General features: G+C 48.9%; 8 protein-coding genes across 8 annotated transcripts; 5 read left to right on the top strand and 3 right to left on the bottom strand.

Annotated features, from left to right (window-relative positions):
- Nucleotides 1–2,168: 2,168 nt before the first annotated feature.
- Nucleotides 2,169–5,273, top strand: N7517_004365 (basic helix-loop-helix domain-containing protein; the record flags this gene model as incomplete). The annotated part of the gene is made up of 1 exon (XM_056722095.1): nucleotides 2,169–5,273. One exon carries the CDS (start codon nucleotides 2,169–2,171, stop codon nucleotides 5,271–5,273), a length of 3,105 nt encoding a protein of 1,034 aa, XP_056578345.1.
- Nucleotides 5,274–6,885: 1,612 nt separating this feature from the next.
- Nucleotides 6,886–8,932, top strand: N7517_004366 (ferric reductase family protein; the record flags this gene model as incomplete). The annotated part of the gene is made up of 5 exons (XM_056722096.1): nucleotides 6,886–7,489; nucleotides 7,550–7,611; nucleotides 7,668–8,256; nucleotides 8,323–8,484; nucleotides 8,535–8,932. 5 exons carry the CDS (start codon nucleotides 6,886–6,888, stop codon nucleotides 8,930–8,932), a joined length of 1,815 nt encoding a protein of 604 aa, XP_056578346.1.
- Nucleotides 8,933–9,211: 279 nt separating this feature from the next.
- Nucleotides 9,212–10,148, bottom strand: N7517_004367 (DUF3632 domain-containing protein; the record flags this gene model as incomplete). Its single annotated transcript, XM_056722097.1, has 2 exons — nucleotides 9,212–9,708; nucleotides 9,761–10,148. The coding sequence occupies 2 exons, from the start codon at nucleotides 10,146–10,148 to the stop codon at nucleotides 9,212–9,214; spliced, it is 885 nt and encodes a 294-aa protein (XP_056578347.1).
- A 459-nt stretch (nucleotides 10,149–10,607) lies between these two features.
- On the bottom strand, nucleotides 10,608–11,441 carry N7517_004368 (putative EF-hand calcium-binding domain protein; the record flags this gene model as incomplete). The annotated part of the gene is made up of 2 exons (XM_056722098.1): nucleotides 10,608–11,329; nucleotides 11,381–11,441. The coding sequence occupies 2 exons, from the start codon at nucleotides 11,439–11,441 to the stop codon at nucleotides 10,608–10,610; spliced, it is 783 nt and encodes a 260-aa protein (XP_056578348.1).
- A 1,132-nt stretch (nucleotides 11,442–12,573) lies between these two features.
- Nucleotides 12,574–13,524, top strand: N7517_004369 (zinc-binding alcohol dehydrogenase family protein; the record flags this gene model as incomplete). The annotated part of the gene is made up of 1 exon (XM_056722099.1): nucleotides 12,574–13,524. One exon carries the CDS (start codon nucleotides 12,574–12,576, stop codon nucleotides 13,522–13,524), a length of 951 nt encoding a protein of 316 aa, XP_056578349.1.
- Nucleotides 13,525–14,247: 723 nt separating this feature from the next.
- N7517_004370 (putative potassium/sodium P-type ATPase) lies at nucleotides 14,248–17,656 on the bottom strand (the record flags this gene model as incomplete). Its single annotated transcript, XM_056722100.1, has 5 exons — nucleotides 14,248–15,078; nucleotides 15,130–17,020; nucleotides 17,081–17,175; nucleotides 17,230–17,356; nucleotides 17,418–17,656. 5 exons carry the CDS (start codon nucleotides 17,654–17,656, stop codon nucleotides 14,248–14,250), a joined length of 3,183 nt encoding a protein of 1,060 aa, XP_056578350.1.
- Nucleotides 17,657–18,583: 927 nt separating this feature from the next.
- Nucleotides 18,584–19,471, top strand: N7517_004371 (putative exosome complex subunit Rrp46; the record flags this gene model as incomplete). Its single annotated transcript, XM_056722101.1, has 2 exons — nucleotides 18,584–18,997; nucleotides 19,064–19,471. The coding sequence occupies 2 exons, from the start codon at nucleotides 18,584–18,586 to the stop codon at nucleotides 19,469–19,471; spliced, it is 822 nt and encodes a 273-aa protein (XP_056578351.1).
- Nucleotides 19,472–20,512: 1,041 nt separating this feature from the next.
- On the top strand, nucleotides 20,513–22,393 carry N7517_004372 (putative NAD+ kinase Utr1; the record flags this gene model as incomplete). The annotated part of the gene is made up of 1 exon (XM_056722102.1): nucleotides 20,513–22,393. One exon carries the CDS (start codon nucleotides 20,513–20,515, stop codon nucleotides 22,391–22,393), a length of 1,881 nt encoding a protein of 626 aa, XP_056578352.1.
- Between the last annotated feature and the right edge of the window lie 848 nt (nucleotides 22,394–23,241).

A 23,241-nucleotide genomic window follows, 5' to 3' on the forward strand; every position in this document is an offset into this window, starting at 1 on the left:
TTCCCCTATAGGAGGTGATCACGCTGTCACTTGGTTTCTGCAGGCTCCTTTTTATTCAAAAGCTGCCTCTTTTTCATTCTTCTGTTTTCATTTTTTTTTACGTCTTATCATTCATTTCCTTTCATGGTCCCCTACTTCCCCCCCTTCACCCCGCACTTCTCTCCCATTAGCATTCGTCTTAACCTCTATTGCTAGCACGCTATGGTGGCAGACGGTCAGGAGAAAATGAGAAATCAAATACGGGCCCCTCTAGACCTGGATCCGAACTCTATTCAGAACAACTCGGCCCATTCTCCAAAGATCTTCCTAGGAGTTGACCAGGGGTCCCAAGGACAACAAAACTATCGGAGACTAGGTTGTCGAGAAAAATAATCTGAGATTTCGAGTGAATTTAGCAAGTCTAGCATCTTATCGACCCCCACATCTGTGCAAAAGATGAAGAAGCTCAAATTTGCACCCTTCCTAAAACCTTCTATTCCCCACGCCAGCCTGCTATTGGTTGTAACAAATGACCTCTCACTAGCTCAAATGCAATATCAGTGAGCAGTCTGGGGTGGAGAATGCGCTAGAGAGGCTCAAGCCTCGTGCTCCACAAGTGGCCGGTGACGTAGCGAAGAAGTCGGCGATGGAGTCGGCGATGGAGTCAATGGGGATGACTGCTAGTACAATGTATTGATCTGGTAGCATTAAGTGCATATTCCAGCTTATTGTAAGGAGATAAACATGGATATCTTTTCGACTGTTTCATGAAGTTTTCAGACCAAACAGGCAACATTGGAAGTACCAGCCGAAAGAAGTCCGATTGGAAGTAGAGTGGGTCTTCAAGGAGCTAGAGGATCATGACGCAGGATGGGTGTTGTCCAAAGCATAAACAAAAAAGTTTCTTCAGAATGCCGGTCAGAAAGTGGTCGCGAAAGCCGAGATCTTCTGTTAATGTAAATCGATGTGGACCACGACACCGGATTCATGATCCATACAGCCTGCTACCTAGTTTTTACGGAGTTCCATTGATCCCATTCGTCTCTTGCGCCGTTGCTCTGGGTTCCGGTGCTACCGGCGAGACAGGAGTGGAGACTGGCACGATCAGATAAGATCATAACACGCCCATTCTTCTTCCCGCGTCGCCTACCTGCGGGGCGCCAAGACATCACGCGATGACGTGTCAAGACGATCAGAGTGCAGGGAAAAAAAGCAAATTAGGTTTCCACCATTTCAGCGACCAAATATTGAAGGTCAGAAAAGAGATATAGCGAAGTTGAGATGGGAATGTCAAGAGGTGAAAGAGTGAAGCTTGGAAATCACATGTCTAAGTGGCAGTGAAATAAAGTGGGGGCATGGTAGGACCAATGAACATTGGCATTTGATTACTGTCACAAAACACTAATTACCGTGTTACAGCTGCCAATATTCATGAGTCAGCGAAATTAACACTTGGAATACCGTCAGGGGTGGCCGGCGAGCCGGAAGTGCGGCCAGCCGCGATCATACGAGCCTTCCTATTCGGCTGCCTGGGCGTATTTTGCTCCATACAACCTCCCCTGATCTTCATGCAAACTGGAAGCTCAATCCTAACTTGAAGCAATAGCTTGTATCTGTCTATTCCCATTTGTTTCCCATAATTCTCAAGGCCCTGCTCAGGGTGATCCACCCTTCCTCGCTCGGAGATCCTCTTTGCGCAGATTTTAGAACCCACTTGGTTCCTTGGGCTTAAGTCGTTGCGCTACGTTTGTATGTGGGTATCTTACACACCCCTGCTTTCTGCTCCTCCAATCGCCTACTACCACCCGTGACTGTGACTCTAACATTCCCCCTCCTCGCAACTCAGTCTTTACATCTCATCTTGCAGAAAGCAAGTACATTCACGTTCCTTAAGATTCATTTAAGTTTTGAGCGTTACACCTCAACTTGAACCAAAGTCAGTATTATCTATCTCCTTGCCGCTGTCATGGGATCGCCGCTAGCCTGTATTGGCCTAGGTGCCTGCTTTGCCTCTACTATGGCTGTGCAGGCAACTGAATTCTGTTTGTTTTTTAAAGATCAGTGGCTTTTCTCCTATTACTGGAACTAACATCTTCATCAGTGGTAACTATCTAGAGTGCCCAATACATCATACGGACTTAAACTCCTCGGGCATTGGCCGAGGTTCCAACCGTGGAATACCAGCTAAGATGTCTGGTCCCAATATGGAGACTGACTTCCAGCTTTTTGCTTCACGAAACTCTGGCGGGGATGAAACGGGAGGAAATGGTCATTTGTTTACCAATCCCACCGGAGAGAATGTGAACCCAGATTGGACCCAATGGATGCGATGGGATGAGCCAATGTTCTCGGAAGGAGATCAAAAGCCGATGGCCTCGTCTATAGATCTGCCATCTATTTCCCCGCACACCGATATGAGTTCCCCGAGTCATTTGAACTACAGAGACTTCTCACCCAATCTTCCGCTCGGCTTGATGGAGATTCCATCTGAGCCCAATACCGGGAACAACCTTGGGTACGCCCACAGCCTGCCTGGACAAAATCGGCACACGAGCCATCAACAACACCTAGGTCTGGTGTCTCCAATCTCGAGTGTTGGGACAAGCCGGAAGCGAAAGACGGGGAGCGATGATGATGATGCCACCACAGTGACTGGACCAGTGCAACCGGGCAAGAAAATGCCCGCCAAAAAGCGAGCTCACAACGTCATTGAGAAGCGGTATCGCGCCAACTTGAACGATAAAATCGCCGAACTTCGCGACAGTGTTCCCAGCCTCCGGTCGACCAAGAACCCGAATGGAGGCTCAGCCGATGACGAGGACGAAGCCGAGGGAGCAAATTCTGCGAACAAGCTCAACAAAGCATCCATTTTGTCGAAAGCGACGGAGTACATCAAGCATCTGGAAATTCGTAATCAACGTTTGGAAGACGAAAACACTGCTTTGAAAAACCAGCTCCGCCAGGCTGATAAGGCAGCGGATCAAGCCGCCACATCCTCAGCCTCGGTTTCCTCGCCCAGCAACTACGCCTCGACGGACTATGGCTCTGGTACATCACCTAGTGTGTTCTCCCAGGCGGAAGAGGTGTCCAGCGAGAGTTCACCCACGTCACAAAACCCCCCGGAGGGTCTTCTGAAGGTTCCTGATGCGTGGAAACGTATGCGAGCTGAAGCTGCGCAACAAGGAGTCTTTGCCGAATCCTATATCAAATACCCCTCATCATCATCCTCCTCTCATCAACCACAGTATGCCAGAGAAGATACATCCACTCGGCGTTCAAGGATGCCCAACAAGTATATGCTGGGTGCCCTTGCCGGTCTGATGGTTCTTGAAGGTATGGGCTCTGACGATTCCGAGTCCGAGTCGAAGGGCCTGTTTGCACTCCCCATGGGTCTTCTCGGCCGTTTCCAAACACCCACACTGGCACACTGGGAATTCTACCTGAAGCAGTTCTGGTACTCGTGGCAGGCGCGTGCATTTTCTCATTTCCTCATGCTAGCCACGCTGGTCGTTGGTTCTGCCTTTATCGTTTTTGTCTACTTGTTCAATGCGCAGCCCATCACGCGACGTGGCCCATCCAAATCGGTTTCTGAGGGCCCGGCTGCACCTCTTACCTCTAGTGATTTCCGTCGGCAGGCTTGGCTGACTAGCATGCAACGGGTCGGTGTTCCACGTCATCGGTTCTTCCGAGAGTGGTATGTTGTTACTTCGAGATGCTTCGAATACGTCTTACGATGCTTCATGGGGTGGAAAGTCTACTCATGGGCCACCGGAATAACTGAGGAGGATGAGAAGGGGCGAGTCAAGACCTGGGATATTGCAATTGATGCTCAACTCACTGGTGGGGATGCTGAGATCAGCAAGAGTCGTCTTGTGCTCACTATCTTCGCTGCGGGCACACTCCCCTGTACTCCTACAAGAATGATAATCAAAGCCTTGCATGTCCGCATCCTCTTGTGGAACGTTGGAGAGGCGGGCTCCTGGTCGTTCTATGTGTCTAACGACATTGCGCGAGCTCTTGCCCGATTCCAGTGGGGTGTGGCTCGAGAAATCAATGCCGCGCTGCCTGAGGGTCACCCTGATCAGCTTCCTCCTCATCTTGCTGCCTTGATCAAACTGGATTGCGATGATGTCATGATCGACAACATTATCCAGCGTGCTGTGAACCTGACATGGAACCGACCAACCCAGGAAGGTACTGGCGATGACGAGGTGCTGCTCGATGTTGTTGACGAGGACCCAGCTATCCAATGTTCGCAAGATGCACTTGCGGCTTGGTGGTCCAGTCATCTTCTGCAAACCGCTCTTCTCAATTATTTCGAAGCAAGCGAGAAGGGCCCGGTGTCCAAGGCAAGCCGTGATGCATTCAAAGAGAAGATCCGTATGTCCCTTGATGTGGCGCCAGAGCTTTCCGCCGCGTATACTCGGGCACTTGTGATGAAAGCAGTATTCTTTGAACAAAACCGCATCGAAAATGTTGGTGCAGTGCTTGCCACGCTACCGAAAGAAAAGAGAAAGGGAAGTCAGAGCCACTCATCCAACTTCCTTGATTCCTCTCTACCTGTTTCCGTACGTGATGAAATATCCATTGCCGTGCGCTGTGCTATGATTGCCACCATTGTCACCGAACGATCAACAGGTAACGCCTCTTCATTACCCGAGTCCTTCACCATTCAAAAGGCCATCACTTGGTTCAATCAGCTTCCGATCGATCCAGTTGAGCTTTCTCTCATTGGATTCTCGTCTGTCTATCATCTGCTACACCTCCTCGCCTCTGACGTGGATTATATCGCGTCATCCGATTCATCCTCCCCTTCGACTCCAGTTTCAGAGGCTAGCTCCGCAGACGATGAAGCCGAAGAAAAATCCCGTCCCTCCCATAAACTGTCCATCTGCCCCCGTGACATCCCCAATCTTGGGCGAGTATCAGCAGAACTCATCTACTGGGCCCGAAATGCCTACACCCCGGCTTTCTACGGCTTTTCGTCTACTCTTGTAGAAGTGATCGTCAATTCGTGCACAGCAATTTGTCAAAATGCAGGCATTAATGTTGATGACTTTATGCACACCGCGCCCGACAAAGCTCTGTCTAAGAAGCGCAGGACACGTCGGCGCAGGGGGGAATCACAGTCATCTGAAAGCGATGCCGATCAAGATCTAGTTGATTGTCCTGTCCAAAGACCGCCTCTGCGTCGGGAACGGTCAGCTAGCAATGACACTGGGTATGGCAGCCTCTCCGTTGAGGAAGATGGACAGCCAACACCCCCTCCAAATGTGCAGGAGGTGTCTAGCTGAGATCCACAATGATCCCAACAAGGGTGTCACTTATGCAAAACCAATAATGACGGCGTTTTCGGCTTTTGTATTTCTAGCTTGGCTATGGTTATGGTCAAGGATATTTTTGGTCAGGCAAAAAGGGAGACATGGAATGGTATCAGGAATAGCATGTTTGTACAGGCTCTAGTGCCGAATAGAATGGCATCACTACGGTAAACTCAGGCTGAAAACTAATAAGATTGCATATTGTATATCTCATTGTTTGACCTGGAACTCTATCTCCTTGTCCCTGGCCGTTTACGCTGACGTAGCTCTGACCCAGATACAACCTCTCTCTTTCTTTTTTTTTTTATAAAGAAGCAGGTTTTATAGTGGATGGCTCTACGAGAACAGCGACATTGTGCTTTTGCGGCAGAATTTTCTAGCAGTCCCTTCCAATTAGCAGTGTCTCCTTTCTGAGTGCAACCCACATCTACTCGAGCTTTGACTCTCTGAAACGCTTCGCAAAGCATGACCGAACTTCTTCATCTTCGTGACATACTCGGCCTGGGCCGGGATTCAACCCTCATTTTTGTTCATCTGGTCCAAGGTGCCAACTCCGCTACTCTCAGCCCGGTTTGGGCAGTTTGTGAAGCGGGATGGTTGTATGATAGGTCTAGAACTACTGGATGGTAGGATCTGGAAATATCTCGGTGCATTGAGAGAAGAGACTGAGAACAAAGGTCACGTGGCATCTCAACTCGGTAGAGAGGTAGGCCGGAGTCTTTTGGTAATGTCTGTCAACCTATACACATATATCAAGCCAAGCCTTGAGTAGGATACTATGGCGTCATAACGACAAAGTTTAACGATTGCTACGTTATTCCACTTCGAACTTCACCATTGTCTCTAACGTTGCAGTTGCATCCCATTGAACCGAGTATCCGAGGTCCGATTCCACGTTAAGCGTCTTGATATCAAGAGTTTTCACAATCTAAATAGCAAAATTGATATCCAGGAACCAAAACGATCAAGGGGTTAATTTTTAATTATCTCTCTTCTTATTCCGAATGGGGGACGAAGAATGAGAGTGATAGGCAACATTCCGTTTTCGGGTTGCCCGAACGGCTACGTCTAGACTCTCTTACTTCTCTGTTCAGGACCCCGAAGCCCTGAAAAGATGGCACAGTCCGCCACATTATCCACATGACCTCCGATTTGGTCATGACAGGATATCCCGGTGATTTGGAACTCACCACCGAGCGCATCACGTCCAAAATAATCTTAGTATGCCAAGATCTATTTCGCTCGACGTTGCAACCATGTGAGACACAAATGTCTCCAACGCTTGCCATGTCAACGTGAGGCGAAAATAAACTTGCGGGACCTGCAGCGGTCAATGACGGCATGTATCTATGGCTGATCTAGAAATTAATACAACGCCAATGATGCACGTTCAGAACTTACTTTTCTTTCCACGCGACCACGGAATCTTTAATAACATTATTCCATCCAAGCAATTGTATTCTCACCCTTTCCCGGTTTTAAAAGTCCTTGGAGGGTTGAAGAAATCTAGGTTCGATTCTGGTTGACGGTCTCCGTACCTAGTGGACCTGCAGCTTTAGCTCCCCTTGCCTCTCTGGATGGCACAATGGGCGTCGAACTCAAAGGAAATGGCCCGGGGGAGCCGCCTATGAACCCGGCGATTGCGGTCCCCCTGTTCGTTGTCGCCGGGCTGATAACAATTTTATTTGTCTGGAAAACCGTCATTCGCATCCGACATCGTCGGCGATCAAAGGCGGCACGGCAAGGAACCGACCAGACGCAGCTGTCCCGGACAAATCGCTTCAATGCGGCCTTGAAAAAGCATTTGCTATATGCTCCAATATGGGGCAATCGCCACAGCCGTGAGTTCCGCGTGTTTAGGCTTCATATGGGGTCTCTACCGCTACGGCTGGAAGTGATTTGCCTGTTGATCTATCTCAGCTTGAACATCATCTTCATTATTGTGACGGTCGATTGGTGGGTCAGTGACTATACCGAGAAGATGTTCCAGCTCAAATTCTCTGCAGGCCATCTGGCAGTCATGAATACGCCCGGCTTGGTCCTAGGCGCAGGGCGGAACAATCCGTTGGTCCAGCTATTGGGTATCTCCTTCGATACGTTCAATTTCATGCATCGTTGGGTGGGACGTGTAATTACAGCTAATGCGGTCATTCACATGAGCGCCGTGCTCGCTAGCAAGGCTTATGTTTGTGAGTGGCCTTGGGCATATATGCTGCAATCATGCACTAACATCGGGCTATCACACTTAGATGGTACAGACTATATTCTGTATGCTATGTGGCAACAAAAGCTTTATCTATGTGGCCTTCTGGTATGTGATGCAGTCCAAAGGCACTTCAGATGGCCATCTAACATATATATCCGTAGGCCATCCTTGGATTCCTTTTCATTTTTATTCAATCTCTGTCGCCGGCCCGACATGCATTTTACGAACTATTCCTTCACCTGCACATAGCCCTAGCCATATTCTCCTTCGTGGCGCTTTGGTATCACCTACAAAATCTATTGCAACAGCGTGTGCTTCTTGGCACTTTGATCCTGTGGGGTCTCGATCGTGCAGGTCGACTTGGAATATTACTTTGGAGAAACCTTAGTTCAAGACCTACAACTGCCACAGTCGAGATTCTGCCTGGATCTGTTGCTCGCGTTGACGTGGCCGTGGCTCGGGCATGGCGCTTTCATCCTGGCCAGTATATGTACCTCTACATGCCGTGTCTGGGCTTGTGGACATCACATCCCTTCACGGTTGCGTGGTCGTCGACATCGGATTCGTTGAATATGAACGAAAAGCGCGGCTCGGGTGACTCTTTGAAGGCGCTCATTGGCGACTCGCCGACTACAACTATGTCCGTCTTGATCAAGGGCCAAGACGGATTCACGAAAAGGTTACTTCAGAAGGCAGAAGACTCGCCTGAGGGACGCATTCAGGCGATGGCGTTGGCAGAGGGGCCATTTGGTACGTATCTTGTACCTTGAACATTGATCGTTGATGATTCTAAACATACTTGCTAACATCTCACAGGTGGTATACATTCTCTCGCTTCATATGGTACTCTATTGTTGATAGCTGGGGGAATCGGCATTACCCACCCAATGTCATATTTAAACGAGGTTGTCTCCACTTTCACCGAGCAAAAAACAGCTACTCGCAAGGTGCATCTGGTCTGGATCGTCCGCAGTCTAGGTACGATCGCCCCACTGGTTACAGATAATTGACCACTAACATACGGAAAGACCATCTCACTTGGATTCAAACATTCATGGCCGATATACTAGGCCACGAGTCCCTAATCGGTCCAATAAACGCGAACGGGCACTCATACTTCCAATTTCCTCGGCTTCTCCTCTCCATCAGCCTCCATATCACAGCACATAAGGACACAATCGAGGAATACATACCACAACCAGATTCGCCGTGGATGCAATGCGCTCCGCCCAATGTACCGGTCGGTATCCACCACGGCAAGCCTTGTATAAAATCCGTGCTAGAAAAAGAAAAAGCAGAGCAAATCGGTGCGATGGCGGTTAGCGTCTGCGGTCCTGGTGGCCTAGGCGATAGTGTGCGCGAGGCTGTCAGGAATATACAAGGGGAGAAAACGGTTGATCTGTTTGAAGAGACATTCTCATGGTAGGTGATTTATGTTTATAGATATGTTATATAGTTGAGGCTCTGTGGGTTTGGCGTTATCTTTCCATGTGCACAATTTGAGTTGAGCTCTAAATCAATATCCTCTGTGCGGTTTAAAGAATGGGACCTAAATATAGATCAAATATATGTTTTTGATCAGTAGACTAATGTACACATTATTGCGATACCAGAGTGGTGGCTTGTAGATGATTTATTCACTGGCCCTCAACCATGCATTCCAACACTCACGCGCCTCTATTCTGTTTTGCAGCATCGAAAGAGCTTAGCTGGAAGATATTTCATTGTTCATTACACCGTCTATTTTGGACAGAGCACGGTCTATCAAGTCTTCCACGAGTTCCTGGCTAGGTGCACAGACAGCCTTCGCGTCACGAAGGCCTTGCACCCATACACCCCATCTTTCCCGTTCAAAGCCCTTCCAACCGCGATTGAAATATAGTTCGCCCGGTCGACCATCATATTTGTTGTATTTGCGGCCGTTGAGTACATTTTCCCACAGTCTATCACCGGCACAAATTAGCCAGTAGCACACGCTGAGCAGACCAGCTGTAGAGACAATCTGTTCGGAAGGAATGCCCTCTTCGAATACATGGCGAAGTCCACAGAGTCCCATGTGAGAAACATCCATAGCATCGCTGATCCAGGCTTGCAACGAAGAATTGTATTGCACATCTGCAGCTTGCGTCAATTGCGCGAGAAAGATATTGAGCTTTGCCCATCTGATCTGCTGATCGGGCTCCATCTCGGGATCACAGAGGTCTGAGGATTGATTAGCGCTACAGAAGAAAATACAGAACGCGATGTCGCTTACGTGTCATCCGATCATTCCATATCTCGCGGGCCCAGAAAGTCAGGGATGGTAGATGCGACCATACTCTGCTTCCATCCTGTGTTTTTAGGATCAACCCTGTCGATGAATCGACGGCGTTGTATAGCTTTAATTCTCCCAGAAACTCAACCAATGGACCATACTGAGTTGTATCGATTTGCATAGCCAATTCAAGGATAGCTATGAATGTTATTTCGTCGGCCTTCTCGATGGTTCCTCCTGGGCCATAACTCTCCAGTCTGTCCATTGTCCTGTTTATGACCCATTGTACTGCATCACCAGTCGCAACTTCTCCATTGACAAGGGCCTCGAATAACTTGAATTCCTCGGAATCCTCAGCCCGCGTGAGCTTGAGCATTTCATCCCACATGATTATTAGCAATTATTCAGTTGAGGTCAAATTTTGAAAAAGTGCGCCTGAAACAATCTACTAGTGTGGCTTAGGGCTAACCATTGCCGATAGAGTTTATCTTTTTGGACATGGAGTGAATGGTGAATTTTAGCGTGAAGTCAAGCAATGATATTGTCGTGAACACCAAGACAATAAGTGGATCAAAATATCGGGTCTCGCCGCTCCAGTGTTCTAGATTATGCAGGCGCTAAATTAGTATTTTCTCCCGATCCCCAATATTTGGAAAATATAGTCATTGCTACGGGGTCCGGGAGCTCAAGTTCTTCTGGTCAAAGGTCGTGCTTTCTGTTGAATACATTTTTTTGCCAGGCCCGAACTTCATATTTTCTCTCCGTGTATATATCTATCCCAAGCATCAGAAGGAAAAGAAAAGGCACAAAACAAAGCCATGTGACAGGACATGAAATAAATTAATGTTCAATTTGAATCACTCTGTGCAACAACCCACTGGAAAAGTTCCGCGATCGAGTTGCTCACGGCAGCTGTCCTAGGAATCTCATGTCCACCACCGTGATCGTAGGTGCGACGTTTCGTTGGTTCGCATATACCAGAGAGGTGCACACCAGCCGCCCATCGAGGATCCTTCGAGCCGTAAATATGTACCGTGGGAACATTGATACGGTAGGGGCTAGTGATCTCATCCCGCAATTCGGCCTCCGACAGCCCGCCGTCTAGAGTCTTGAGACCAGTCCACCGATCCGCACCCTGGGCCAAGAGCGCCGACGAGTTGGCTTGTAGAGCTAGCGCAGACCGGGATGCAAGATCACGCTCGCGCGCCTCGGCAGAAACATGGAAGCCCATCTCCTCGAGAACACTCAAGGAGGCGCCACCGCAGACAAAAATAGCCGCTTTGAACGGTGGCGGGAGATGGGGCGTCTCTTCTTGATGGAATAGGAGAGCACTAGAGCCCAAAACGCAGCCTTGCGAGAACATCAGTGCGAGATCGTATGGGCCATTTTTGGCGATATGCTCAGTCAGCCAGTTGTAGGTGGCTCGGACCGAGTCGACGCCATCCTGTTCCCAAAAGGAATAATAAGGCGGACCGTAGAAGATATCTACGCCTGCAGCGGCATCACTCTTAAATGGGCCATCAAGAAAATCAAATTGTATGTCGTTGGGAAGTTTAGCGCGAAATGAGGCTATGAAGTGAGATTAGTTATCTGGAAAGACCCGCGGACTGGGAAGCTAACAAATCTGAGAGCGGAAGATAGAGCCACTGGTCCCCTTCCCGTGGAGACAAAGCACCTTCATGGCTAATGGTATTCTGGTTGAAATCAAAAGATGAGTTTGGGAGGAAGTTCTGTGGAGGGGTATGCCGATAAGCACTAACCGACTAGACCCCGCGATATGCCGTTTCGGGATGACACCTTGTTTTGAACAGCCCTAGGTCAAAAGGCCAAAGGAGGTCAAATAAGTTGGTTTGGACTCGAATAACAAGATATACGTCTGACAATTATTCTCGAAATTGAAATCTGGTTTTGTTCCCAGTCTTGGCTGTTACCCCTTGCGTCAGCTAGGCGGGGAACATTTATACCTGATATACTTCGTATTAGCATGTCAGACATTCCTTGCAAGAGAAACATAGAAATATCGGTGGATTGAAAGATATTATGGCCTTTATGAGTAGTGTGCCTCCTTAAGTCCCTACATCAAGAAGAGCCCGGTATAGATTATGTAGTAAACGGAATCTGATATCAGATGTCAGTCTCGTGTGCGCATATTTCCGGTGTTTCTTGGCACTATATTTCTTGTGCATTGCATTATACACCAATTTTGACAGGCAAGCCTCGTTGAATATGTCACTGTGGGTGCAACTGTTGATTTTGGAAAGTTGACCATTCCTCAGTCAAGAATAGACCTGTGACCTAGGAGTATGGAAGATATGCAGTCATGTCTTTTCCACAAAATTGCGACCAAAAGCCACGATAGTCCTTCCATGTGAATGGTGGACGCAATATCTCTAGTTTAAATTGGTCAAAATCTTGGCACGACTGTGTCAATGATCCCTGATGTGCAATATTGAAAATTGGCCAAGAGACTAAAGGCCCAGAGTAGGCAGAAGGATTATCGATTGAGGCCTGTCAGAGTGAATCGAAAGATGCCCAATGCCATGGGCATTCCCGTGATCAAAGCTGTGTGTATTCTTATGTGGCCCGAAGAAATATCAAACACAATATTCCAGGGGCAACGCTGTTCATAAAGGGCTTAAGAGGCGGGTAGATTGAGACGGAGTCGGTGCAATATTTGGGACGATCCCAGAAAAGGTAAGTGGACCTCGGGATCTTTCGTCATACTTCTCCAATTTGTAATCAGAACTATTTAACAACTCCATATTAACCCATATTCCCCTTTCTCAATTCATTTCTTCTTATTCATACTCAAAATGAAGGCAGTTATCGTCACCCAGCCCAAGACCGAAGGTCTGGTCACAGATCGACCCATCCCCAAACTTCGTGATGATTACCTTCTCGTCAAGACCGTCAGTGTGGGATTGAACCCTACCGACTGGAAGCATATTGCTTTCATTGCTCCTCCCGGTGTTCTCGTCGGATGCGACTATGCAGGCACCGTCGAAGCCGTCGGCAAGGATGTCAAAAAGCAATTCAAGAAGGGTGACCGCGTGTGTGGATTCGTGCACGGTGCCAATGCAGTGCAGCCTGAAGATGGCGCTTTCGCCGAGTACATCGTTGCCAAGGGGGACGTGCAGTGGAAGATACCCGAAAATATGAGCTTCCAGGAAGCCGCTACCCTCGGAGTGGGCATCAGCACCGTGGGCCAGGGTCTGTACCAGAGTCTGAAGCTTGCGCTGCCCACTGAGCCTATCAAGGATGCGACTCCGATTTTGATTTACGGCGGCTCCACCGCGACCGGCACCCTGGCCATCCAATTTGCCAAGTTGTCAGGCTACAAGGTCCTGACCACTTGCTCGCCGCGCAACTTCGATTTGGTCCGCAGCCTTGGCGCCGATGATGTCTATGACTACAAGGACGCCCAGGCCCCCGCTAAGATTCGCAAGGCCACTGATAACAAACTGAAGCTCGTATTCGACTGTATCTCGCTCGAGTCCAGTGCTGCGTTCTGCGACAATGCTATCTCCACCGATGGCGGCGAGTATAGCGCTCTGTTGAGCATCAAAATTAACCGTGCCAATGTGAACGACCGCTTTACTCTGGCTTATACCACCATCGGCGAGGCGTTCTCCTTCGGAGATATTCCCTTCCCCGCCAAGCCGGAAGACAAGGCGCACGCTGAAAAATTCATTCACATTGCCGAGGATCTGCTTGCTCAAGGAAAGGTCAAGGTTCACCCCCTAAGATCGGTCAGCATGGGCTGAAGGGTGTGATTGAGGGTCTGAAGTTGCTCAAGGAGGACAAGGTCAGCGGCGAGAAGCTGGTCTACAATATTTCCGAGACCCCCTGAATAAGACGTTGAGATTTAAAGGGCTACAAAGCCACCGTTTTTGTTCCCACCTTGAATTCCCGTGTGAGGTTGATCTATTTCCCACTCAACATTGTTAGTAGTATCTTCATAAGACAGGCGTGAATTTTCAGCTTGTCACCCGCCCCTCCTTTTCAAGGTTGTTATTGATTATAAATCGAGCCATGCTCCTACGTTTCGCACAAGGAAAGCCTCGCGTCCTATCATTAAATTCTACTTCCAACTGTTGTCCTGTCGGCCCGGACCGGTTCCAAACCAATTGCGACGATTATCAATCAAACCTCTGTTCAAACACACCAAGGACATAAGCAAACTGACGTTAAATAAACGTAAATTCTTCATAACGGTCTTTACTGCACTGATTTTAAACTCAACCCCGGCTTGGTGGCGCAAAGAACCGACATGGTGCTGACCAATCAGATCATTTTAGGGTTAGCCTTCGTATCTCTTGCCCTGTCTAGTATACTTAAGCCCTAAGGAAATTTCATGCTAGTTGATATATCAAATGATTTCATTCTGGAAACATAACAAAAAACGAAAAAAAAAACGTGTTGAACGCCTTGGGAGGTAGCAATTCATGGCCAACTTGGTGTTGAACCAGTCAGACAAATGTTCCAAATCACTTCAGTTCCACGCTCGCATTCGCACTCAGTGATAGTGGTGTAAGATTGCCCAATCCTGCCCGCGTCTCAGCATCCTCAAGTGTAAGAGTTGCAGTCTTTCCGCTTCCGATGCCGAACGATCGCTTCACTGCCTTCCAGCTCTCAACGCACAACAGGTAGACACATGTACAACCAAAGACCACTCCCCACTCCCAGGTGATAGCATGATGCTTAAAGACCACTTGGTTAACAACTGGGAGATAAATCACCGGGAAAGCAATGACAAAACCAGCCATGACTGCCCAGAAGAGGAAGCGATTGTTCCAGACGGTGGGGAAGACTGAGAACGTATTGGGATACCTGATCGGATCCATGTTGAATAGGGAACGAGAAAAGTGTTTCACCTCCCACGCTGTAACAAGGAGGAGAAAGGTGAGTGTCGCGTATGTAGTGGCGCGAGCGCGGAACACTGTGTCGCAGCTTGGATTGTACTCCTGATTACATCCATCGCCTAAAGAAGACGTTCCCGACCCGGCGCCGTATATCACGCAGACAAATGAGACGAGGCAAAGGATTCCCATGAAAGTTCCGTATATCATTTTATCCACGATGAGCTCACGCGTAAAAACACCTACGCGTAGGTCGTGTGGTGGTCTGTACATGATATCTGGCTGGGCCTCTTCAAGTCCAAGACCGACAGCCAAGAATGAAGATGTAACAAGATTCGCCCATAAGATCTCCAGTGGGGACAATGGGAAAACTGAGTCACCTCCCTTGTCCTTAAAAGCAAGTGCGATCAGGAGGAGGATGACTTGCGCAATGTTCGAAATGAGCAGATGTAGGAGGAACTAAAATCGACGTCAGTAAATCCAATTAAATATTGACGGGGATATGTCTACCTTCTGAATGTTATCAAAAAGTCGTCTACCCTCTTCTACTGCTTTGACAATAGAAGAGAAGTTATCATCTGTCAAAACCATGTCGGCAGCCTCCTTGGCAACATCGCTACCGTTTTTGCCCATAGCAATACCGACATCAGCCCTTTTGAGAGCAGGTGAGTCATTAACACCGTCTCCCGTCATGACACAAAATGCCTGACGTCGATGCATCGCATCTACCATCCGAACCTTGGTGGCAGGGCTACAGCGTGCGATGACAAGAGGCAGTTCCTCAATCGCGTCAATTTCTGCATCGGTCAACTTGTCGAATTCATCCGCAGCCATTACCAGTCTGCTAGATTTGATGTGCGCCGTGACACGGTCAAGAATACCTACTTCCGACGCAATTGCTGTCGCTGTCTTAATGTGGTCACCAGTGAGCATGTGCACCGTGATCCCTGCCATTTGGCATCTGCGTACGGCTGCAGCTGATTCGACTCGAGGGGGATCATATAGTCCTACAAGACCTCCGAATCGTAGGTTTGATTCAGCAGCGCTCCTTGGGGATATTTGAGATTCATCGTCGATTGGCGGTGTTTTATATGCGATGCATAGCACGCGAAGTCCTTCGCCCGCCATCCGATCGGCCGTGTCTCGTATGACTTGCTTTTCTGCTTCATCAATATTGAGATGCGGAATAATGGTCTCCGGGGCACCCTTGGTGTACACCTCTTTGATCCTATCCCGTAAATTGTCATAGACAACGGTCATTTTCTTGATAGCGGAATCAAATGGATACTCTGCGTGCAATTGAAGTTGTCTTTTCTTCATCACAGAGTCTTTTCCGAAATCAAAGCGCATAGCCAGAACGTGAAGAGCAATTTCCGTTGGTTCACCCACAGCACTCCATATTTTATTTTCATGGTGGATAGCGGAAAGGTTGCAGAGAGCAAGCGCTCGTAGGAAGGTATGAAGGGCAGGATTGTCTTCGATGGGTTGATTGGAGCTCCAATCAATCTCATCTAGTTGGACCAGACCACTGGTCGGGTCAAATGGATCTGTAGTCTGGCTCACAGTCAAAGTTCCAGCACCGGGGATCCATGCAGAGCGGGCTACCATCTTTCCCTGGGTCAAGGTCCCTGTCTTGTCAGAACAGATGTTCGTGACGCCGCCGACTGCCTCGAGACATTGAAGTTTTCGGACGATGACATTTCCCTTGGCCATTGCTTTTGTACCCACGGATATTGTGATCGTGAGGACAGCAATCAAGGATTCTGGGATAACAGCAACGGCAACACAGATGCCATATATGAGCACCTCGCCCTGAACATCCCATTTATTGACCGAAAAGACAATAATGGCGAGCAGAATTGCCAGTCCAAAAAGCAAGAGTGCAAATTTGCTCAACTTCACTTGCAATGGCGTACCAATCAATCCCAACACGTTCATGAAAAATGCCTTGGTCCGTTTTCCCGCCTTAACAAGACGGCTCGAGTCACCAAGATCAGGCTGTGTCTGGAGTAGTTGTGCAATTTTCCCGACCTCTGTATTCATTCCTGTTGCGGTGACTATTCCCATTGCACGACCTTGTGTAGTGCTGCAGCCAGAATAGGCCATGTTGGTTCGATCGCCGATAGGGATATCAGGCGATGACAGGGTTACATGAGGGGTTTTGAGAATGGGGAGGGATTCGCCCGTGAGAAGTGCTTCATCCATTGAAGCATTCATGCCATCAAACAAGCGTAGATCGGCAGGGACAATATCCCCAACTGCTAGCTGGACTATGTCGCCAACAACCAGCGACTCCGCCTTGACAGAGGCAATGCGGCCCTCTCGGATGGCCTTGCATATTGGGGCGGAGAGACGATGCAGCGACATGATTGTCTTTTCAGCACGATAGTCTTGCACGAAGCTAGAAGAAAAAAAGAATATTAGCCCAAGTAGTGGAGGAAAGATGTTCTGAAATACTCACCCCACAACTATATTCAAAACAATCACTGCGGTGATGACACCTCCCTCAATATAATCATCAATTCCAAAGGATAGGGCCATGGTGATCAAGAGAACCTTGAATTGTGTCAGCTATGTTTTGTTGGCATTGATAGATGTGGTTGAACATACTAACGTAAGACTGTTAGACACCTGCCTTAGCAGTATCCCCCAGATGGAGACACCCTCCATTTCACGCACGGTATTCGGACCATCGCGCTGGAGGCGGGAGGCCGCTTCGGTGCTAGAGAGTCCATCTCTAAAGCGTGGGTTAATAAGGATGCTTGACTATTTTAGGGTACACCAAACCACTAACTCACTGGAGATCTGTGTGGAGGAGGGATGCGAGTTCAGAAGGTTCTATGAGATGGGCGTTTTGATCAGGCCCTTCTTTACTTGGTTGGTCCAAGGACGCAGTATGATCGGTGTGCGAGATAGGGTTGTCAGTAGCGCAGGGCTTAGTACCGTTTGTCACATTGGGTTGGGGATTGGTTTCCGTGAAAGGACATATAGGAGGCTCTGTCGATTCCTCGACATCGGGGGTTATCTCTACGCCCATTCAATAAGATTGTGGGGAAAAGAAAGTGGAAATAAGTCAGATGGCCTTTAGATTCCCCGAATACCCGTCAACCTTGAAAGTAGGACAAAAGTATGTTCGCACTAGGTGGGGGAGGTGGAAGTAGCAAGGAAGAATGATCTAGAAACGGAATTTATGTGCGACAGGTAACCATGTACATAAGAACAGGGCACATGCTTTCTACCAGAAGAGGGAATCTAAGCTGTGAGGGGCAGCCCTGATTACATCGTGAAGCTGCGATGTCATTGGGGCGACTTACTGTCGGAAATTCTTGGCTCCTCTGGGCTCTGGCGGAGTTTCCAAATATCCTGGTCTGTAATCCAGTTAGATCATGGGACCAAGCTCCTTGCATTGGGATTGGACCTTGCAGTCCGGGGTTGAAGCCACAACTTGGCTTTTAGGCAGTCGGTGGCGTGCTATTTCTGGGTTAAGGCTGACGGGCTTAACAGAATCCCATACCCTCTCGTACTTTGGAATCCCTAGGGGGTAACGAGCCGAGTACTACCAGATAACGGAGGTGACAGAAGTGCTCTAAAGTCGGTTCGAAGCTTGCATCCTGTATGAGCACAGCCGCCTTGCCAATCCTCGGTTAATTAAATAGGCCGCATTCCAAGAGCTCGGCATCTTGGGACTGACACGTCTACTGGGAATCGGTAGCGAATCAGATAAGACACTCTCGTCCAGTCACGGTCAGTGGACGTTGCCTGTAAAGCCAAAGAAGATCAGTGATTATACCTATGCACAATAGTAGATAGGTAATATAGGTAAATATAGTAAAAGGAAAGTTCTAAATGTTCCAATATTCTAACAGCTTGTAGTAGATACCACAGAAGTATATGATGGATGGGCGACAAACAAAGTACCTAGTACAAGCCCAGTAAAGGCGGCCAATCAAGGAGCGGCCCGCACATGAAAAATCGCAACTTTGCGACTTTGCTCCAACACACCTTTGGAAGCTTCCCGATTTTAGATCTTTCTATCGCGAATATGGTCGGCCCCATAGCATCCCTCTCACAATTAAACCGTGCCGACGGCTCAGCGTCATACAAATGCCCAGCCACCGGTTACAGCATTCTGGGCGCAGTCAACGCGCCCATTGAGCTCCCAGCACGCCGTGACGCATTGAAACCCGAAGAAGCCACCGTGGAGGTCTTTGTCAAACCTGGTACGACAACTGCTGGCGTTGGTGAAAGATATGCCGAAGGAATCCTGCGGTCTGTGCTAGGGAAAATCGTCCTCGGACGGGAGAAGGGCTTCCCCCGTCGCGGCGTAGTCATCACCCTGGCTATTGTTGGAGGAGAGAATGTGGAACGCGGTGACTCTGTGAGTATTTCAAAACCTCCCTTCACTCTGCACTATTGTGGAACTGTTAGACTGATCTCTATCTAGTACCTTACTATCCTCCCGGCTCTCCTCCATGCTGCCTTGCTCGCTATGGTATCCGCCTCCGTTCCTCTGTCGATGACCTTCTCCGCGACCCTCCTCGGTGTAACCAAGTCTGGTGATATTGTGCGGGACCCCTCCCCGACCGCCGCCAAGGCTGCTGTGTCCCTCCATGTTTTTGCCTTCTCCTCGAAGAACCACCTTTTGCTCAACGAGAGCGAGGGTCGGTTTGAGTTTGATACCTGGGAACTTGTCCGTGAGCGCGCGCTCTCCATTTGCCAGGGTGTGACAAGCGCCGATGGCGATGTTACTATGGGCGAAGGAACGGCCAGCGCCAGTTTGAATGGTTTCATCCGGGAGACCGTGGAGGACCGGGTCTACAGCGACTACGCCTACAAGCTGGACTCTATCTGAGGCGGACTACGCCCACGGCAAATCTGCGGAGAGTTAGCGAGACGCGATGAAATATAATAGGTCGGTTGGTCATCCCCTGGGCCCCTTCTCCTGGGCACATGGCTTCTCTGAAGCACTCGCTATATCTCCCTCCCCTCGACTAGGGATACGACGGTGCCACAGAATAGTTGATCGAGTACCACACCCGGTTAAGGCACCGTCACCTGACTGCCACTGCATGTACAACACGCTTCATTCAGCTGCCACAAGCGACAGTCTTGCTGCGTGTGAGGCTTGTTTTCGGGTTTCCCTCAAATGTTGGATTCCGAACGACCCCCGTCAGCTTTTGATATTGAACGTTTTGGTCGCCCGATCTTGCCAAGTGATTTAGCGCTGGACAGTTGAAACTACAGACTAGTAGGCGCTAGAATGATGGCCCACTTCGAATCAGGGTTGGAAGGGGATACATGTTCTAACATTCTGATAAAGACTACACAAAGTAACAGAATGAAATATTAAAAAAGAAATCCCAAACACCTATTACCTCTAAGCAATCTACATACGATCCTCTAATGTCAGATAACACAGTGTAAACGTCATTTATCTGAGCGCACTGCGCGAGTGTACGCATTTGGTGATGACCAGTCAGACTCACCAATTATAGATATTTCTGGGGAATCTCGCCAAAGTCAGAAACCAATCTAAATAAATCGCCTAGTGGATTGTCGAGGTCCGTGGACCTGAAAAGCCCTGGAGGAATTCCCTTTTTTTGGGGATGTTATCCTTGCCAATTGTCAATCTTTACCTCCAACACTGCTTCTCTCGAGTTTATCCGCATCCTTGTCGACATCCTTGTCGACATATTAAAATATAAAAAAATTAACAAATCGAAAAAGAGAGAAAACCCCCAAAAAAGGTCGTGGAATACGCTAGAATCAATATCAACTCCAGGACTGGGTCCACGACTGGGGACACAACATCTCAAGACTTCGGATCCGCAATCCCCGTTACATCCGAGCTCTTTTCCTGATTACACGTCTTATTTACCTGCCGCCAAAGCCGATGGCGTCCAGCCGTGATCATCTCCGGTCTGACACATTCTCGAGTCTATCTACAACGCAAACCCCCTCTCTATCCAAAGCCCCGCCCCCAGCAACCGCGGCGCTCCTCCGCGATAATGCGCTCAACATAGAACCCTCGACCCAGGACAATCGCCCAGGTCTCCCTCGAGGAATCACTAGCGCGCTGCCTACAAAAATCTCCGAACCGGCCCAAGAGGAGGCCGTAGGCTCGTCGCTACCTTCCTCGAAGTTACGGTCATTTCGCCGGAAGTCGATTAATCGCCGATCGAAGAAAGCGTTGTCGACCGACTGTATACCGCGACAGACAATTTTGAAAGCGCTGGCCTCCCGGGCTTCGATACTCAGCAATAATACCAATATATCGACGAATCCCTCGAGTATGCCCAATAAATCCATCCAGGCTTCCCCGCCTTCCGACCTACAACGGCGGGGGAGCAATGATTCCTCCCACAATCTCTCTACCGCGCTATCAAATCTTCAATTGAGCGGGTATCTCGATCGATCTCCTGCCACAGCACGTCTAATATTGCAATCGCCATGTTATTTCCACCAACGCTTCGATGATGCCGTCAACATAAAAAAGGTGTTGGAGGAAATCGCCGACGACGAGTGGCTGTCACATTCGCGACTAGTTCAGACGGCAACTGGAGTTCGTGAAGTGTCGAAGCAATTACAGCGACGACCTATCAAACGGGCGGTGCGAAATGTTATGATTGTCACCAAGGCGCGTGATAACAGCCTGGTGCACTTGACTCGGGAAGTCGCTGAGTGGCTGCTTTCGACCCCAAGATACGGGAATGAATTAGGAATCAACGTCTATGTAGATGCGAAGCTGCGAAATTCGAAACGATTTGATGCTCCGGGGCTATTGCAAAAAGACCCGATGTTTGCGCAGATGTTACATTTTTGGACACCGGACCTGTGCTGGACATCACCGGACAAGTTCGACTTGGTGCTGACCCTCGGTGGTGATGGCACCGTTCTTTTCACATCTTGGCTCTTTCAGCGCGTGGTTCCGCCCGTGCTCTGCTTTTCGCTAGGCAGCCTGGGCTTCCTCACAAATTTTGAGTTTTCCGACTACAAATCACAGCTTAATGCCGTTATGGGCGAGGTGGGCATGCGCGTCAATTTGCGCATGCGGTTCACATGTACCGTTTATCGGAAAGACCGCAGCAAGGGAGCAGAGATGGGTGCTGTCGAGGAGGGCGAGCAATTCGAAGTATTGAATGAGCTCGTCATCGACCGCGGCCCGTCCCCCTATGTCTCGAACCTAGAGCTCTATGCCGACGACGACCTGCTAACAGTCGTCCAAGCGGATGGATGTATCTTCTCCACGCCGACTGGCTCCACGGCATACTCTCTCTCCGCCGGCGGTTCTCTTATGCACCCATCCATCCCGGGCATCCTCCTCACCCCAATATGCCCACACACCCTCTCCTTCCGCCCAATGGTCCTCTCCGACTCCCACCTCCTCCGTATTGCAGTTCCTAAATCCTCCCGATCCACCGCTTACTGCTCCTTTGACGGTAAAGGCCGCGTCGAACTGCGCCAAGGCGACTATGTCACTGTCGAAGCTAGCCAGTACCCATTCCCGACAGTCGTTGCCAACAACAACGAATGGTTCACCAGCGTACAGCGTGCTCTGCGGTGGAACACGCGCGGCGCGGTCCAGAAGGGCTGGGACGGCGGCGATACCGATGCCGACGCAGATTTGAACAGCGATCCCAATGAAGACGAACAGTGGGACATCGATATGGACAACACACTCGCTGGGACAGATAGTGGCATCGGTCCCAGTGAAGATGGGGATGCTCTGTCGCCCAATCCTATGCGTCGGCAAATGAGCTTGCTCAATATGTGATGTTCTTGTGCATGTTAGCGATTTTCGATTTCCTTTTGTGCTCTATACCTCTTTTATCGTTTGGGTCTCGGTGTTTTCTCTTGTTTACATTTCTCAAACCCAGCGTGATGAGGTTCGCTCGGTGTTTTGCATTGTAATTTTGTTTCCGACATATCTCAGACAGGGGAGCATCTGCATCACTGTTTTTCTTGGATATCGTGTCAATAGACCATGACATATTGCCTCTACGGCTTGAATAGAAAGGCTTCGGCGGGTCGATTATGATTTTTTCTCGCGACTTGCTACTATCACCTCTAGACTTTGAATGGTGTAATTCTAGAATGATGAGAATTTCCCACGTTCTGGTCATTGCATTCTTACTCTTCGTTGGACTGTGGAGAGCGTAAGAAGGCCATCCACTGTAACTTTTCTCAAGGCTGATATGCACACATCTTACGTACTAGTGTGCATGCTTTATATTACGGCTGTTTGTTCAGAGAGTATGTTGTATACCACTTTGTGAGATCTTTCCTCTCATTGTGGGCATCAAATTTCTGCCAAATGAATTTTCACATGCTTCCATCGCAGCCTTGTTCTTCAAAGTCCTTTCACATCTTAGAACCTAGATTCTTCGGTCACTTTACTCCAGACTAAGATTCTACCATCATACCTAATATGGATCCATTCCTTCCATGGATAGCTTGGGGTCTATCCATGGCCTAAATAACATTGTTGTAGGTAGGATTTCCAACATAGATGGCAGCGAGTACGAAAATTGTATGCTTCTTACGGGCCGGACCCCGGCCTATTAGAAATTGGCTAAGGTATCTATTAAAATTTTCCAAGGCTGGAAGCAGCAATTTTACCGA

Source organism: Penicillium concentricum, assembly GCF_028827145.1.
Source record: "Penicillium concentricum strain IBT 3081 chromosome Unknown utg000002l_segment0_segment0, whole genome shotgun sequence".
In the NCBI taxonomy this organism is placed as follows: domain Eukaryota; kingdom Fungi; phylum Ascomycota; class Eurotiomycetes; order Eurotiales; family Aspergillaceae; genus Penicillium; species Penicillium concentricum.